This window comes from Glycine soja, unplaced genomic scaffold, assembly GCF_004193775.1.
Source record: "Glycine soja cultivar W05 unplaced genomic scaffold, ASM419377v2 tig00000501_1_pilon, whole genome shotgun sequence".
NCBI classification, from domain to species: Eukaryota; Viridiplantae; Streptophyta; class Magnoliopsida; order Fabales; family Fabaceae; genus Glycine; species Glycine soja.
Genome location: NW_021143586.1, coordinates 12,346 through 28,371, shown reverse-complemented (window position 1 = coordinate 28,371; position 16,026 = coordinate 12,346). Strand labels below are relative to the sequence as shown.

The following is a 16,026-nucleotide window of genomic DNA, read 5'->3' as shown; positions in this document are numbered from 1 at the left end:
AAGAGAGTTAGATGGTCAAATTGAAACCTAAATTAAACTAAGAGGACAAAAATTATAATTGTTTTATCTTTTCTCATGTTTGATTAATTAGTTAATTTGTTTATTTTTAAGCTATGTGCACTAACTTTTTACTGTCATCTTGGTGTGTGTCCCGCAGGCACATCCATATTTCTCTCAGGTAAGGGCAGCTGAAAGTAGCAGAATGAGGACACAGTAACTTGATCACATATGGATCCATAAACTTGAGTTAATATATTTGGGATTTGTTTTATGATACCCTAACACGCACCTTCGTTACCGTCTGTTTATTACAGAGATTAGTTTTCCCTGTGGAGTGTATTGACATTATGTTGCAGTTGAGGAATAATGTTATTGCCAGTTATTGAAAATTGAAATTGTCTTGAAAGTTGTGATTATATATAAGCTTGAAGGTGTGTGTGTTTTTTTAGTTTTTTAGTACATTTTGCGTATATAGGCATTAACTTTCGTTTCGACACTGGGGATTTTTTTTTATTTGTTAAAAATTATGGGATTTGACATGATAAATATTTTAATTCCATGTTTGATTTGATGAAGGATTAGGTACCACAAGAATCAAGTAAATAAGGACATGACAATCTCTTATTTTTTATACTAAAAAATCATGGAATAATTTTGTCTTGGGTATAAACTATTAAAAAGACATTTTTATTTCTATCTCTTTAATTGTCAAAAAAAAATTAATTAACCAAAATTATTTAAAAAAGAAAACATTGGATTTTTTTATTATTTTCATAAACATATTAAATTTGATATAAATTGTATTAAAATATTAATATTAGATAGTTTAGTAAATTTCTTATTATTTTATTTTTTTTCCATTATTTATCAAATGTATAGGATAAAAAATTATTTTGTAAATCATAATTTTTAACAAATCAATCGAATCTTAGGATTCACATTGGAAGTGTTTTGGAAAGTAAGAATGAGGGTTTAAATGGCTAATCAAACATTACACACTAAGTGTATGTTTGGTTCAGTTTGAAGGTGCAAAAATATGATAAAAAACTAAAATTGAAACATCTTGTTTGTTTCCAGTCCAGTCTGATTTTAAATTGAGTTGTGTTACAATTTTGGCTTCTATCAGTTTGAAGGGAGAGTTTCCTTTTACAATTAAAGTTTGCAAAATGAATTTCATCAAAACTTTAAATCCAAACACAACCTAACTAACTTGGGTTGTTTGATTTGAAAAACTGTTCTCTATTTTTACTTTTAATTATAAAGTTACATTAATTATATTTAAGGTTAACTATGTTTTTATTTATGTAAAATAAATGATTGGCTTTTGATCGTAGTTCCTGTAAAAATAGTTCTATTTTTCATCCTTAAAAAGTTGAAATCATTGTTGTCTCGTATTATGTGACAACTGTACAAAAAGTTAAGTGATCTTCTTAGGCGGCATCCACTACTGTATAATGGTAAAAAATACACAGGCGATGGGGGTTTAGTTGCAAGAAAACGATTAGAGATCTCTTAGGTGTTTACTCGAGAGTATGAGAATGAATCGTGGCAAGTGTTTTCCCACCAGTTACATACTATATATAAAGAAAAATCCTGGATTTTATACATTATCGTCATATATCGCCAAGCAAGGTGCAAATACTACAAAATTGCTAACTTGATAAAAATGTCTAACAGCGTGTTTAGTCTTGTACCTACATCAAACCACTCTTCCACGTCAAAAGACGGAGATAACACAAGCAACAAAATATTGCTCGAGTGGACGCGGATCAATGACAATACACGTTGAACCAAACTCACTTTGACTTTGACACCTCTGTTTGAGACTCCCACACTTTCTAGATCTACTGTATTTACAAACCGGAATCTTACGAAAAAGGCCAATTAGGCAATTACAAGTCGAGAATTGTTTGGACTGTTGTTAGCTTTTTAGAAATCAAGAATCAATAGTAATGTTTTACGGGAACAAATTCGCAGTCATTAGTCATTACTCGTTAGGGATAGATCATAAGATCAAATCCACTCTGGCAGAACGGAAAGACCCACATACTAAAGTATTCTTGAGTTCAGGACACCAAAATTCCATTTTGGTTCCAGACTCTGAGACGAAATTATTGATAGTAAAACATTTCCTCTGATAAGACTAGAATTTAAGTTTCTGTAACACTTTAATATTAACACGAACCATCATTAAACAGTTACACCTTGACAAGCATCACACAGTTTCTTGTCCTGTCATCAAGGGAAATCATAATAAAATAGTCTTCCTCTCCTTGTCCCTCCTAAATTCCCAAGGCACAAACACAGAAAAACACATTTTATATAGATAGAAAATGGGGAAGATCTCTGTCAATAGGTTTAAGGAAGAGGCCATGATGATATAAAGTTTTTCTCCATTTGCACTCTCCAATATGTTCACTTTTTGAGATGAGGAAAACAAGCATAAACATCAGATTTAGGGTGTTTGGCTTCAGCATGCTCCCTACACTTCACTTCCGATGTGGTGCACATAAATGTTTGCATGCACACCTTGCACTGCAATCATCAATCACAACATTATTGATGTTCAGTAAAGAGTTCCAATGCTGCTGCAATCACTACAGCAACATGTATATTTCAATAATATTACTAGAGAATATAAGTGAACAGATCCCATGCATGTCTAAATAGAGTATATATGACATTGACAAACCAAATTAAAAACAGAAGTCAGCATCAGACAGCTTAGATCATGCAGTGCAAGGTAAAACAAGGAGATTGCATCTTCCCCAGCCCAAAAATAACCCATGGCTTTGATGCAAACAGAAAGTATGACTCTTAGTCTTTTCTTTGCTGCATTTTCCTTTTTTGTTCCAATTAGTTTTAATATTCTGAGATATTTTAAGTTCAGAAAAAAAATTATGTAATTGAAGTGGTGATATATTTAATAATTGGCGATTACTAGGTCTTGTATGCAACCTGAATCCCATTTTGACTGATGTCTGGCACATTATAATAACACTATACCACCTTTTCCATGAACAGGGAACATAAATTCAAAAGATATTCCAGAAATGAAGAAAAATAGAAAAATGAAACAGCCCTAGTCCCAAAGGATGAATAGAAAACACTACACAGAGAATTATTTTAGCCGTAACAGAAATGCTGCCTTTATTGGCAAATCTATACAGCAATCTCCACCCAAAATAATGGAATAAACAATCAATTTGGTCCCTAAGTATTACTCTCTCCCCTATGTAGTCGCCTCCCAAGTCCCAAGTATTGAACATCCATCAGTTTTAGTCCCTAAGTTGATATATTTTCCTAATTAACATGAATTTTAATACTTGAGAGATTACTAATAAACTTTATTATTTTACTTCAGGACCATTTAGTAGAGAGGGTAATAGATCAAGGACGAAATTGATCGTTTATTTGCAATATTAATCATCGAAATTCATTATTCTATACAAGAAACCGTGTGAGAAATTCAACTTATGCGGAGAAAAATAAAACGAGTTGAAAAGGAAAGAGCTGCTGTGAGATTACAAGCACCATATTACCTGGATCGACATTGCTTTCTTGTTTGAATCCAGCTGGCTTCCTGCGCATATCAAACAAAATACTAAAATCATGAACCAAGCCAGATCTAACACATACCGTCTCGATTTTCAGATTATTTATTTATTTATTTGTTTTTGGGCACGAAAAATCGAAGGCGTCAAAGTCTGGATTGGAACCCTAGTCAATTGAACAACGATGAATGGAAAATTACCCTTTGAGGCGGCCTTCTGCTTCTCGATGTTCTTCTCGCGAGCCATCTTTGCCTTTTGCCCATTGCCTCCTCCCATGTCTGATGCCGCAGGATGAAACCCTCGTGACCCTAATTCTCTTTTCTCAAGTCACGGAAGCAAGAGCCGAAGGAAACGCGCGAATGCGAATATATGGCTCAATAGTCAAGGCCCGAGGAACGGGAATATTTGGTCGCACCAAGCACTTTCCTTTCTTCTTTTTTTCTTTTTAAGGGGCTGTGGTAAATTTGTCTTTTTAATGTCTTTTCTCAACCAATTTCCTATGAATTTTGGATTTTTCTATCCTTTGCAACTTTGCACATGTTAAAGGTCATTAGATATTTACTTTGCATATGTTTAGGATCATTGAATATTCATTTTCAATCAATTCTTCATTAATTAATTAATTAATTGTGATTCTTTGAGAAAAACAATTTTATCTCTCTTCTTTATTTTATAAAATCACATTTGCTCTCTTCCCACCAAAATAATAATTATGATTTTCGTTTGTATATATGAGTAATTAGAAATTGTATATGCTTATTAAGTTACAATTAGCATACACTTGTTTCTAGTTCCTTTTTATGACTGAAGCAAAAACAAAATTATATAATAATAGTTTCTAACTATTTTAGAGAATAAATTCATAAAATATATAAAAACATAAATCATTTTTTTAAGGAATTAAGGCTAATATTCATAAAATATTTATTTCATATAATGCAGAAAGAAAAAAATGAATAAAAACACAAAACGTAACAAAAGAAAATTTGGGTGAACAATATGAATTTTTCTTGCATGAACAACATCATCAATTATTTATAATAAAAAAAACAAATTTCGTTATTTATTTATTTTATGAATTTATAATCTAAAATATTTATAAAGTATAAGATTAATTATTATTTTGGTGGGAAGAGAAAAAATATGTTTAAGTGATTTCATAAAATAAATGAGAGAAAATTATTTTTCTATAATATGGATATTTAATGGCATTTAACCTGTGCAAATTTGCAGAAAAATCTATGAATTTTTCGTTCTTATTTCTTCACAAGGTAGTCATGTTAATTATGCAAAAGAAAAGTTTTGTTATTCGAAATAATTTTAATGCAAAACTCATTTTGCTACAAACTTCCGTTTATAACAGTTACTCAAACATACATTCAATCATTTACCAATTGGGCTGGACTTTGCTGGTAGGGTTGAAAATTATACAACTCAAAAACAGGAAACTGGTAGATAGAAATAGAATCTCTTTCCCTTGGGATTTATTTAGTTGGTAATTACAAAATTGTTTTGAAATTATCTTTCTACATATTCCCTTCAAAGTTCCTCACCCGGGGTTATTCGGGGTGGTGGAGGAGTCATTTTCCAACACCGACATGTGTATCAAACATTTACATGTGGTTACACCTAAGTATGATATGCAAATGAGAATATACCTTGCTCTTCTATGCTAAATCCACTTTCTTCCTATTGGTAACGTTATCATCAGAAAATAGTCCCAGACTTTGGTCCTCCCACTCACACACAAATTACAAACTCATAAATTCTTTAATTCCCTCTCCATCACCAAGCCATGGAGCTCCTATGGGAGCTTGCCTTCACCATAGCTCTTTCTCTTTTGCTTCCATTGGTTTTCCTCAAACTCCTCTCTGTGACCCCAAACTTGGAAGCAAATGAGAAAGTGGCTCTTCTTGGGCGTGATCATGATCATGGAATTAAATCTGATTCCAAGAGTTGGGAAACGGATAAAGTTGTTCGAATTGGTGGGAAAATTGATGAATTCAGAGACAAGCCGATAGTGGGAAAATTAATAGTCCCAGAAATTGTGGATGTGAGTTGTGGATCGCCCAAGATACACAATTCAGAGAAGATTGATGAGTACAGTGTTTACGACGAAATTGAACTCGTGGATTTGGCGGAGGATCCTGTTGTGGATGAGGGTAATGATGGGGTTGTTAATATTGACGAAGTTGAGGTAGAATTGATGGAGTGTGATTCTAGAGAGAACAAAGTTGAAGAGGTTGAGATCTCGCAGTGCGAAAGAAATTATAATGAGATTGATGAATCTAGTATGAACGAGGAAATTGGTGAAAACAAGGGCTCGGTGGTGGATGAGGATGATTGGGAAGGAATAGAAAGCACTGAATTAGAGAGGCGTTTTGGTGCTGCAGTTGTATTTGTCGGTTCCAAGAGCAATGCTAATCTTAGCAATGATGTGAAGATGAAGCTTCATGGTTATCACCGAATTGCTACTCAGGGTCCTTGCCATGAACCTCAGCCAATGGCTCTGAAGTTCTCTGCTCGAGCAAAGTGGTAGTTGATTGATGATTACCCTGCTTATTTATCTCCTAATATTTAAAAAATAAAAATTAGAACCTTTTTTCCCTCTAGCTCTAGTATTGGTTTGAGTTGCTTAGATTTCTTCATTAGATTCTTTTATGTAGTTAACAAAATTGTTTTTTGTGTAAGGATTGCACGGCGACAACTTGGGATTATGAGTCCAGAGGAGGCCATGGAACAATTTATCAGCCTTCTATCAGAAAGCATTCCTGATTGGATTGAAGAAAATCCTTATGTAAGTAGATATGGTTAGTAATACTATTTTGTTACTCGATCACCCTTTTCTAAATAAAGATGAGATACATATTTTATTTGGTCTTTCTTGGTCCGTTGGACTTGGCGTGATTAACCAGAGAAGTTTTATCCTTTTTTTCTCAATTGTCCTGTCTATACTGGAAGGAAGCCCATGCCTTCCCTGATTCCCAATTTACCCCACAGTTTTTGGTGGAGGGGTGATTTATTTCTTTATTAAATCTATTAGATAAAGCCTTGAAGCTTTATATGAATTGTTTGTATTACTGAGCCTACCATGGTTGAATTTTTATATTTCCTTTTATTACAGGATAATGCTAAACCGGCTTCTGCAACTAACCTTGTGATTTGAAGGCATAGCTACTATGACAAAGAAGCTGAACATTATAAGGTATAACCTTATAAGATTTTGTGTCAAGTGTGCATGTGTAAAAGTAAAACTGCGCTGCAGGGAAGATTAATTATAGAAGGATTTTTTATTTTTGCAAAATCTTTGACTCACATAACTATAAGTAAGCGCCAAACAGAGAACCGCGACCATAATTCGCTTGCAGCATAAATTATTTGAACCTTGCCGATAAATTGATTGCGTGTTAGTTGGAAGTAGGATTAGATTATACGTCATATTCATCTGTCTTTTTCCACAATTTCGTCTACATGAACTAAATAACTAAAGTAGAGGAGTCTGATGCGTCAAGGTAAAATTAACTTCAATATTTTTTGGAACGAAGAATTAAATTGGATATGACAAATAGTAAATGCAAAATGTTAACAGGAGAACTCTCACTGAAATTTCCACGAGGAGATCTCTTACTCTTAAGTGGATACTGGATAGTTATTGTCCAATGCCCACGATCTAGTGCAGAACAAAACTAGTAAAGCTTGTAATTTTTCTCTTAAGAGCAATCATAGTAGACACTTTCACTCTAAACATCTTATTAATATTTTTTTCTATTTCTCTTTCTAAAACATATCATACATTTATTCTTATCATTAGTCCATTACCATTCTCACTTCTGTCTCTTTCTCTCACTAATTTTCATCTAAACTCTAAAGTTTAAGTGAAGATGTCCAGTGTCCACTAATCATTTTTAAATTATCAATACAAAATGCTAGCAATTACATTTCCTAGGTGGAGAGTTGTTCTCCATTATTCAATAAGAAGTTAGTGCTAGATGTACATTTTTCCATGGACTCGAAAACTACAATACGGATTACGTGCCTTCCGCTGAAACGTTCTGGGTGTAAACAAATGTCAAGTTCCGTTGTAAACAAATGTCAAGTTCATTAATGGTTGGTTAAAGTAAAGTATAACTACAATAAACTTCTCCATGGTGGCTTATATACCATTTGGTATTTCAATGATGTTTATTTAAATTTAATGTCTTGTTTTTAACCTATTACGACTAAAAAGTTTAAGGAATATTTAAAACAAAAAAGATTTAAAAGGTTCAATAACTATAAATTTCATCAATTTTTAAAAAGTATTGTAAGAAATACGTTAAAATTTCAAAGAAGAAAAAAAAGTATTAGACAAGAAGATTTTAAGAATTTAATTAAAATACACTTAGAGAATCTCCGATGCTAGTTGTTTAGTGGATCACTTATTTAAAATACACTTAGTTGATTTAAAGACCATTTAAAGATCATTTAAGGGGTAATTTAAAAGTTACTTAAAATTATATTATTGAAACAAAATATATATGAGTTGCTTAATTATGATGTCATCTTAGGAATCAATTTACGTAAGATAAAAGAACTCAAAATAGATTGCTTAGGGTCCGTTTGGAATGATTGTTTTTGGTTTTAGGATTTCAAATACAATTTAAAAAAAATGTTTAGCAAAATAGAAATTGAAATGGTCTTTAAATCATTTTCAAAATATTTTTACACTCATTTTCAAAATCAAGAAAAAAAAGTTTTTTGAATTTATTTTTTCATTTAAAAAACACATTTTTCACATTTGACATGATATTTTTTGTTGCCACCACCATTGCCATCATCACGACAACCACCCCTGCAACATCTCTAATTTTCGACTTCTCGGTGGCTTTCACCCTACGTTATTTTGCGCGATGACACTTTACTCAGTATTTTTGTTACTCAGATCCCTTCGTATGTAACTCTGTTTAAGACCTCAACAATCAGTTATGTATGCTTTCAGGATCAATGATTAACCCCATAGACCAAAACGAGCTTTTTCAGCGTGTTTCGTCCTCACTCACACACTTCTCAGAAAACCTTTCAAAATATCACTCATCTTATAACTACTTCAAACCAAACATGTAGATAGTAATAATTAATTCTTTTAAGTCATCTTCAACTCACCTTGTCTCTAGATCCATCCCATTGTCACCACCACAACTACCACTACCATTATCATTATCATCACCATCATCGTCTTTAGCATCTCTACCAACATTATTACTACCACCACCTCTATCAACAATATCACTTCCGTCACCATCACTAATACCACCTCCATAACCATCACCACCACCACCACCACCATTGGTTGCCACCATCAATGCCACTACCACCACCACATTATCATTGCCACCATTATTTGCATTACCACCTCCACCATTGTTGTTACCACCACAACCATCGCTGATATCTTTATAACCATCGTCGTTATTGATCACCACTATAATCATTGTTGTCATTATCACACAAAATCACACTTAAATTAATTTTAATATGATACGAGACTTTTAAAATGAGTTTTATTCAAACTAATTATATTTTAAAAACTAATTATTTTTTAAAAATTAAAACTGGTTGTATTATAAAAAAAATTATATTCCCATGTAATGTTTTTTTTATCATATATAATAAAATTTTTAATTTTTGTAACAATTACTTTAAAAGTTATATATAAGATAAGTTTTTGTTTGATGGAGGATATAAAATTTTTTTCACTAAAATATATGAAAGTTGAACTCATATTATAATGAAATTGAAAAAAATTAAAATATTTCAATAATTTGATATATAAATCTTTTAAAACTAAGAAGAATTTTAAAATTTATGTATCAAAAAGCTAAGTTAAAGACTTAATTAAAATTATTAAAAAAATCAATTAAAGCTATACTTTCTCTCCCCACCACCCCCCCCCCCCACAAAAAAAAAAAATCATATATTAAGCTACAACATAAACAAAATGTAATCAAGCATTCCAGTTCTTATAATTTATAGTAGTTTGTCACAGCTATTGCAATTTGAGGAAACAGATTTCAGCAGGCAACGGACCTCGATTTATTTCTCCTTTTTTCTCTCCATCAGCAATTCAGCATCAGCAGTATATAGAAGCCACGCGCCATAACGCATTAACAGTACCATTTCTCATGATCAAATCCATCGCTTCCCTCAGTTTCACTTTCCGTCTCCTCCCGTGCTCGAACCACGATCTAGGGTTTACTTCAGATTCCATACGAATGTAAATTTTCTGGCATTCTCTTTTCCTGCGTCTTCAAACAGAAATTATAAAAAGCCGATGGGAGTAGTCGTTGAGAGCTCCGTTTTTTGGGAGCCAAATCCATCCACATACATCTTCATCTTCGTTTGTTGCTGCTTCTCGATCTTCCTTTTCCCTCACGTCTCTAACCTCAACAGAACCTCCACAATCTTCGACCATGGAACCTCTCACTGGTTTCTCCGTTTCCAGCGGAACTTCCTCCTCCATTATTCTCTCGCCTCAGGTTCGCTTTCGCTTCATTTTCTTATTCACTGTGACACTGTTTAGTTTCCTGGACAATGTGCGTGATCATATTTCGAAATTTTAGAGTTCTTTTGTTTAGGAAGAATTGAAACCTAAAGATAAACAAAATTTCTGATTAACTTTAGCTGAACTGAACATTCACTGCTATCTTTATTTTGTTATGAAAAATAATTTATATTTTACTTTTTTTAATTTGTTGTTCTGTTTCTGAAACAAGTTCCGAAACTCGTTTTCTCGTTTGTGTTAATTAGTTACTTAATTGAGCTTTAGATCGGTAATGTGCAAGTGTGAATGACGGTTTCGTCTGTCTTTTCTTTCGTCTTCTCAGTAATGGAAGGTCTCTGGTCGGTGTTCGGGGAGTATGAATTAGCTTCCTATGGAATCGGAAGGGAAAATATGGTTAAGTCTCTCTGTTACGGATATACGACAGCTCTGTTTGCTGCTCCTTTCCTTGGCGTGCTCTCGGATTTGATGTGAGCCTTTAGTTCTACTCGTTGACGTTACTAGATCAATTATGATTAATTATGTTTAAGTAATTCAACGTTGTGTTGAGTATTAAAAGAGCCAATCTATGCAATTGTGATGTAGAAGTGACACCAGTTTATGATATTTGCTTCAGTAAATATGATTTGCTTGTTTAAGTATCTATTTTACAGTATAGCGTGAAATTCCTTCCATGTGGAAGAATTACTGACGCTCTGAATGATTATTGATGTTGTGCAATTTACTGAAGTGTTTTCTGTTTATTAGTGGTTGTTTGAGATTATATTAGGATTTAGGATTAATTTTTTTGGTGCATGCATCCTTTGAAGACATTTGCATTTCAAATTGTTGAGGAAGAATATGATCAAAATCTTAGATCTCAATCTCATCTTCTTGTGAATTGTTCTCACTTTTCAATGTTTTTGTCATTTTGGTGATGACATCCTTCCATGTGTGAACTGTGAAGCAGGATTTGCTAATTGCTATATTAGATACAATTATATGAAGCATCTTGGTTATTCTAGAAGCATTACTGCTAAATTATGCATATTCAAGAAATATGTACATTTTTATATTAGTTTTTGATGATTTGTGGCTAAATTAAACTAACATACTGCTTACTGTTGGTTTAGAGGTCACAAGAAAGTTAGTTTAATCTTTTGCATCCTACACTTTATTGTTGGTGTATGGAAGAAGATTTCAGAGCCACCAAGCATGTTCATGACTAGTATATGTCTCTCTCTTGCCAATACAATATTTTCATTCAGTTTTGAGACTTGGATGGTCACTCAACATGAAAAGGTAACCAGTAAATCTTAACCTTTTTATCTTGATTTCCACACAGACACAAGTATCCACAACTTTGCCACTGGAAAATGGCATAGTAGAAGCTTACTTCTTCCCGATTGAATAACTCGATGTAGACTTTTTTTTCTTTTCACCTTTATATGGAATGTCAGCTTTGCATGGCAAGTATGTGGCTTCCTAGGAAAGAACATAGGAATGCTTAAAATATCTAGAATTTAACGTCAGTCTGGAATTTTGTTTGCAGCAAGGGCACAGGCTTGATTCACTTAATGACACATATTGGTTAATGACTTTCTTTGAGTCTGCATGTTTTATTGCCAGCCAGATGTTTGCAAATTGGCTGATTGGTAATAATACAGAAAAAATTACTGCTCCTTCGTCTGCAGTTATCTTCTTTGCTGCCATATGCTTCACTTTTATCACCAGAGGATGGACAGAAAATCCAGGATCAGCATCTCTTAAGGAGTATAGTCGCTCCCTCTATGCATACATTTTAGGTGGTAAGTTCACAAGCTTTTCTTATTCTTCTGTACTCTTTATTATTTTATGATCAACAAATTTTCTTTTACCTTTTTTTAATAAAAAAACAACAACTCAATGCTATTAAGAATGTCATTCTTAATATTTGGTTGACAATCAGATAACTTAGTAATATAAGCTTAAACTTTCTGGAAATTACAAAGACAGCTAGTCCCTTTGATTTATGTTCCAATTAGATAATAGTTGCTAATTTTGTCTTCAGAATATGTGCATACCACGAGTTAGTAATTAGGAGGAACTGCTTATAAGAGTTTCTTCCTTTCCTTTTATTTTCCACACATATCTGATTTTTGCTGTTCTTGTTGGTTTCCTTTGCTTCATGGTTGCTCCCTTCCCTTGCTTTGATCAACACTGGGTATTTAATTCCTTTTCTGCGACAGTTTTTCCATTGTGAATTGTGATATCTTTATACTTGTTTCGTAAAAGTTATAAATGACGCACCATTTATTCTTTTTTTGTTGCAAGAGAAGCTGCAATAAGAATCTAGTGAAAATACAATAAGAGAGGGAAAACACATGCAGAGGCTCAATTGTATTAAATTTGGATTTGGATCTCATGCTTTAAGACTTGACTTCTCTGAGTCTCTGACAGCATGGAGATATACAATGGAATTCACGGTTGCTTATATTAAGTTGCTATTTGATTTTTTAAAAAAAATTTCTAAGTTTCTGATGATTAAACCACTTGATCTCCATGTAATCTTTTCATATATAATTTGCCATGTCAACAGCTTGATCTTGTTTTATTTTAGTTCCCTTCACAAGCTATATTAGGCCTGAGCTATGCATGATAATCAATCTTTATGTTCAGACTTACATGGGATAATACTTGATGTGGAAAGGAGTTGGTACTAGAGAAACACATTATTGAGTTTTACATCAATGTAACGAAAAGTTTAAAGTCATGTACTGATTATATTCATTGTAATTTTATAATTCACAGATAAAAGGATATGGCTGTTGGCATGGGCACAAACTTGCCTTCACTTCTCTATTGGAATTTTTTGGATCCTCTGGGCACCTACTGTGGTGGTATGATATCAAATTTAGGGCACATATTATCAAGAATTTTGTTTCTCAGTCCATTATTGCAGGAAAGTCTCTCTCCATAATTGAGTCATTATGAAAAGAGGCTTTTTAACTTTTAAGTTATTGAAGCTGTTATATTATTAGTCTAAGTCTTAGAATTCTTATATACATTCCTAATGTTTGTGGTTTTAGGCTGATGGCCGAGAAGTGCATCTGGGATTGATATATCCATGCTTTCTGGGCTCTAGAATGCTAGGAAGCACTGCATTTCCGTGTCTCACTAGTGGGCCATCATCGCTTAGAACTGAGGACTGCCTTGTTTTTGCATACATTATACTGGCTCTTCTCCTGTCTATTGTGGCCTATGACTATCAGGTGCGGTTATTTATATATTGAGAAAGTATCAAATATATTTTTGGTCAGATTTTTGAGTTGGAAGTCTAGAGTCTACTCTCATGTGCAGGAAGTTGGGGTTCTGGTGATACTATTTTGCTTGTTTCATGCTTGTGTCGGGTTTGTTTTGCCATCACTTGCTAGATTGAGGACCATGTAATCTCTTTAACTGGAGTAAGTAATCTTTCATTTGCTTAATCTTGGATTTTTAGTTGTATTTACTTTGTTTGCAGGTATGTTCCCAATGAATTGCGTGGTGGGATGATGGGTTTCTCTCTTGCCCCTGCAAATGCAGCTATTCTGCTTTCTGTGGTGCAGGTATATTTGTGCATAATGTTATCTAAAATTGTAGGAAGCATGTAATTAACCAATTAAGCATTATTAACATGTGTTAAATGAACCATGTGATGAAAGATAAGAGACTGCTTGGTTTGAAAAAATGTTCTGTTTTTATTTCCTGTCTCACTTTTAATTGCAAAAATGTCACATTGTTTTTATTTTGTTTTCTATTTTGAAAGATTTGCGTAGAAAACAGTGAAAACAATAGAAAAACTATTTTCAGTTTCAGTATTTCCTATGCAAATATTTGAAAGCAAAAAACAAAAATGAAAAATAAGGTGACATTTTGTTAATTAAAAGTGAAAAAAAAAATAGAATACTTTTTATAAACATCTACTCAAAACAGACACTAATTTTTTTGAGGTTTTGAAGTTACAATGCTATAATCATGGAGGGTGGCATAAGAATCTAAATTCCTACACAGCCATTTCTAAAGTAGAAGATACAAGTCCTAGTTTAAATTCTTAATTGTGCCTCCCATCTTTTCCATTTATTTGAAAACAGATATAATTTTTTGAGTACGGCTTGAACTTCTTGATTCCCACAACTTGTCCTTGTAGTAGATTAACTAAATAATATATGGTGACATTGCGTGTTCATGACTCTTGAAGAATGGTTAAATGAATGGAATACAATATTTTAGGTGTAATATACCTTTTGAGGGAGTGGCTATGCTAACCTGTAAGGTATTATACCTGAGGTGAATTGTTAGTTTTGTTATAAATGTTTTCTGAGTTTATTAAATATAAATCAAAAAGCAATAAATGATTGACAATGCATATTCGGTATTGGTACCCTTGAAAAAAATATAGGTACTGAGGCAATATTCTCAATACATTGGCTTCTGTCTAAATGATTTTGTGAAGACATCGTGTGTTATTTGTGTTTCAACTGGTTGATGTGTGTATTTGGCTATTTGCTGTCACATATATTGGACTTTCTCTTTATTTTTGCAGGGTGGCTATTATCGGAATGTAGGAAATGCAGCATTGATGGCATTTGGTGTGTGTGGTTTATTGCTAGCAGCTGGTTGCATGCATGCCCTGAAGCAATGGGGGAAGCAACCTTATAACAATTGGCATAAACAGTGAATGTATGCCCCTTTGGCAGGCTTTGGTAGTGGTGGATGACCTTCACTTTTATTGAATGCAATGAGGAGTAAAGAGATGAAGAACTTAGATGATGCGAATTCAGGCAAAGGGGAAATAAATTTCAAAAAAGATACAAACATTGACTACTAGTGAGTGCTGAACTGGACTGACATTGGGGTTCTTTCTATAAGGACAGAGAGAGACCGAACATGGAACTTCAGTTTAATTCTTTCTTTAAAGTCTTAGTCCGTGAGACCAAATTCTCTTCTAATTTGAGTATGTCCGCCATTTAGGTTACTCCTGACTAACGGGTTTTCTAATTCTGATTATATATTGTAGCTTGCATACTTTCCTGCTTGGGTTTGCTTATACGGAGGGTATATTCAATTGCAGAAGCTTTGGAAGCTGCTTTCAGAATCTGTATCTGGTGACGTATGTCCGTTTCTCCAGAAGAGCATCTAATGACCATTAAGGTGAAAACCGAATATTATGTTTTGGTCTTGTTAGCATATTAGGGTTGGTCATGTGTTATGGGCTGGGTTGCTAGTTTATTCCAAGTTTATTTGCATAAACCATTACACTGACTAACCCTGACATGCTAAGAAGTAAGAAGTTTTATATGAGGTCACAACCACAATGAAACCATTCGAAGCTCTGGTGATGTGATTTTTATCAAATTGATCAAGACAGAATTCAGTTAGTAACAACTAACAAGTTGGTTTACTTGTTTTTCTGCCATATAGGACTGACCTCTCTGTTTCTCTTCCTCGTTTAGAAAAAACCAATTAATCATAATTATGTCTAAAACAGTTTTAGAATTTTTTTAAAGCTAAAATACATTTAAAAAAAGTACTAGTGGTTTAGTCTTTGTTTACAAGTTGGAAACAGTAGTTTCTATAAAATTAAAAATACCTTATAAAAAAATTCCTGAATTTATTGCATCGCTCGCAATCATAAATAGGCTGCCTGTTTTGTTAATAGAATTTAAGCTGAATAAATTATTTATTTCGGACGAAGAGAAATGCTAACGTTTTTTTTTTCTAATACATTCTCCAATCTCCACTCAGATAAAATTAAATAAAATTCCTGTAACGCGGGGCATGCTGAAGGATACTAGTCTTATTTTTTGTTATTTTTTATTTAGTGGAGTACCGCTGAATTGTATGTTACTTATCGCCTAATAGGGAATGTATTGTTGTATGTATGTCGGAATGTTATTAGCATCCCTCTTCGGATGAAATCAATGTTTTGTATTA

The 16,026-nt window shown here is 33.1% G+C and overlaps 3 protein-coding genes across 7 annotated transcripts; 2 read left to right on the top strand and 1 right to left on the bottom strand.

Annotated features, from left to right (window-relative positions):
- Positions 1-2,135: 2,135 nt before the first annotated feature.
- Positions 2,136-3,981, bottom strand: LOC114404137 (uncharacterized protein At2g23090-like). The gene is made up of 3 exons (XM_028367239.1): positions 3,755-3,981; positions 3,543-3,583; positions 2,136-2,535 (listed from the first exon to the last, which is right to left on the bottom strand). The coding sequence occupies exons 1-3, from the start codon at positions 3,828-3,830 to the stop codon at positions 2,416-2,418; spliced, it is 237 nt and encodes a 78-aa protein (XP_028223040.1). The 5' UTR covers positions 3,831-3,981; the 3' UTR covers positions 2,136-2,415.
- A 1,160-nt stretch (positions 3,982-5,141) lies between these two features.
- Positions 5,142-6,950, top strand: LOC114404140 (acyl-CoA-binding domain-containing protein 3-like). Its single transcript, XM_028367243.1, has 3 exons — positions 5,142-6,089; positions 6,246-6,351; positions 6,679-6,950. The coding sequence occupies exons 1-3, from the start codon at positions 5,350-5,352 to the stop codon at positions 6,718-6,720; spliced, it is 888 nt and encodes a 295-aa protein (XP_028223044.1). The 5' UTR covers positions 5,142-5,349; the 3' UTR covers positions 6,721-6,950.
- Positions 6,951-9,545: 2,595 nt separating this feature from the next.
- Positions 9,546-15,565, top strand: LOC114404141 (molybdate-anion transporter-like). 5 transcript variants are annotated; one of them, XR_003664832.1, is made up of 10 exons: positions 9,865-10,069; positions 10,418-10,562; positions 11,205-11,373; positions 11,624-11,879; positions 12,862-12,950; positions 13,140-13,322; positions 13,411-13,496; positions 13,574-13,658; positions 14,636-14,919; positions 15,164-15,565. XR_003664832.1 is itself a non-coding variant. In XM_028367244.1 (9 exons), exons 1-9 carry the CDS (start codon positions 9,865-9,867, stop codon positions 14,768-14,770), a joined length of 1,353 nt encoding a protein of 450 aa, XP_028223045.1. In that variant the 5' UTR covers positions 9,546-9,864; the 3' UTR covers positions 14,771-15,508. The 5 variants fall into 5 exon arrangements, 1 of the variants encoding a protein (XP_028223045.1); XR_003664829.1 differs by having other exon boundaries at positions 14,636-15,046; XR_003664831.1 differs by having other exon boundaries at positions 15,110-15,508.
- The last annotated feature ends 461 nt before the right edge of the window (positions 15,566-16,026 follow it).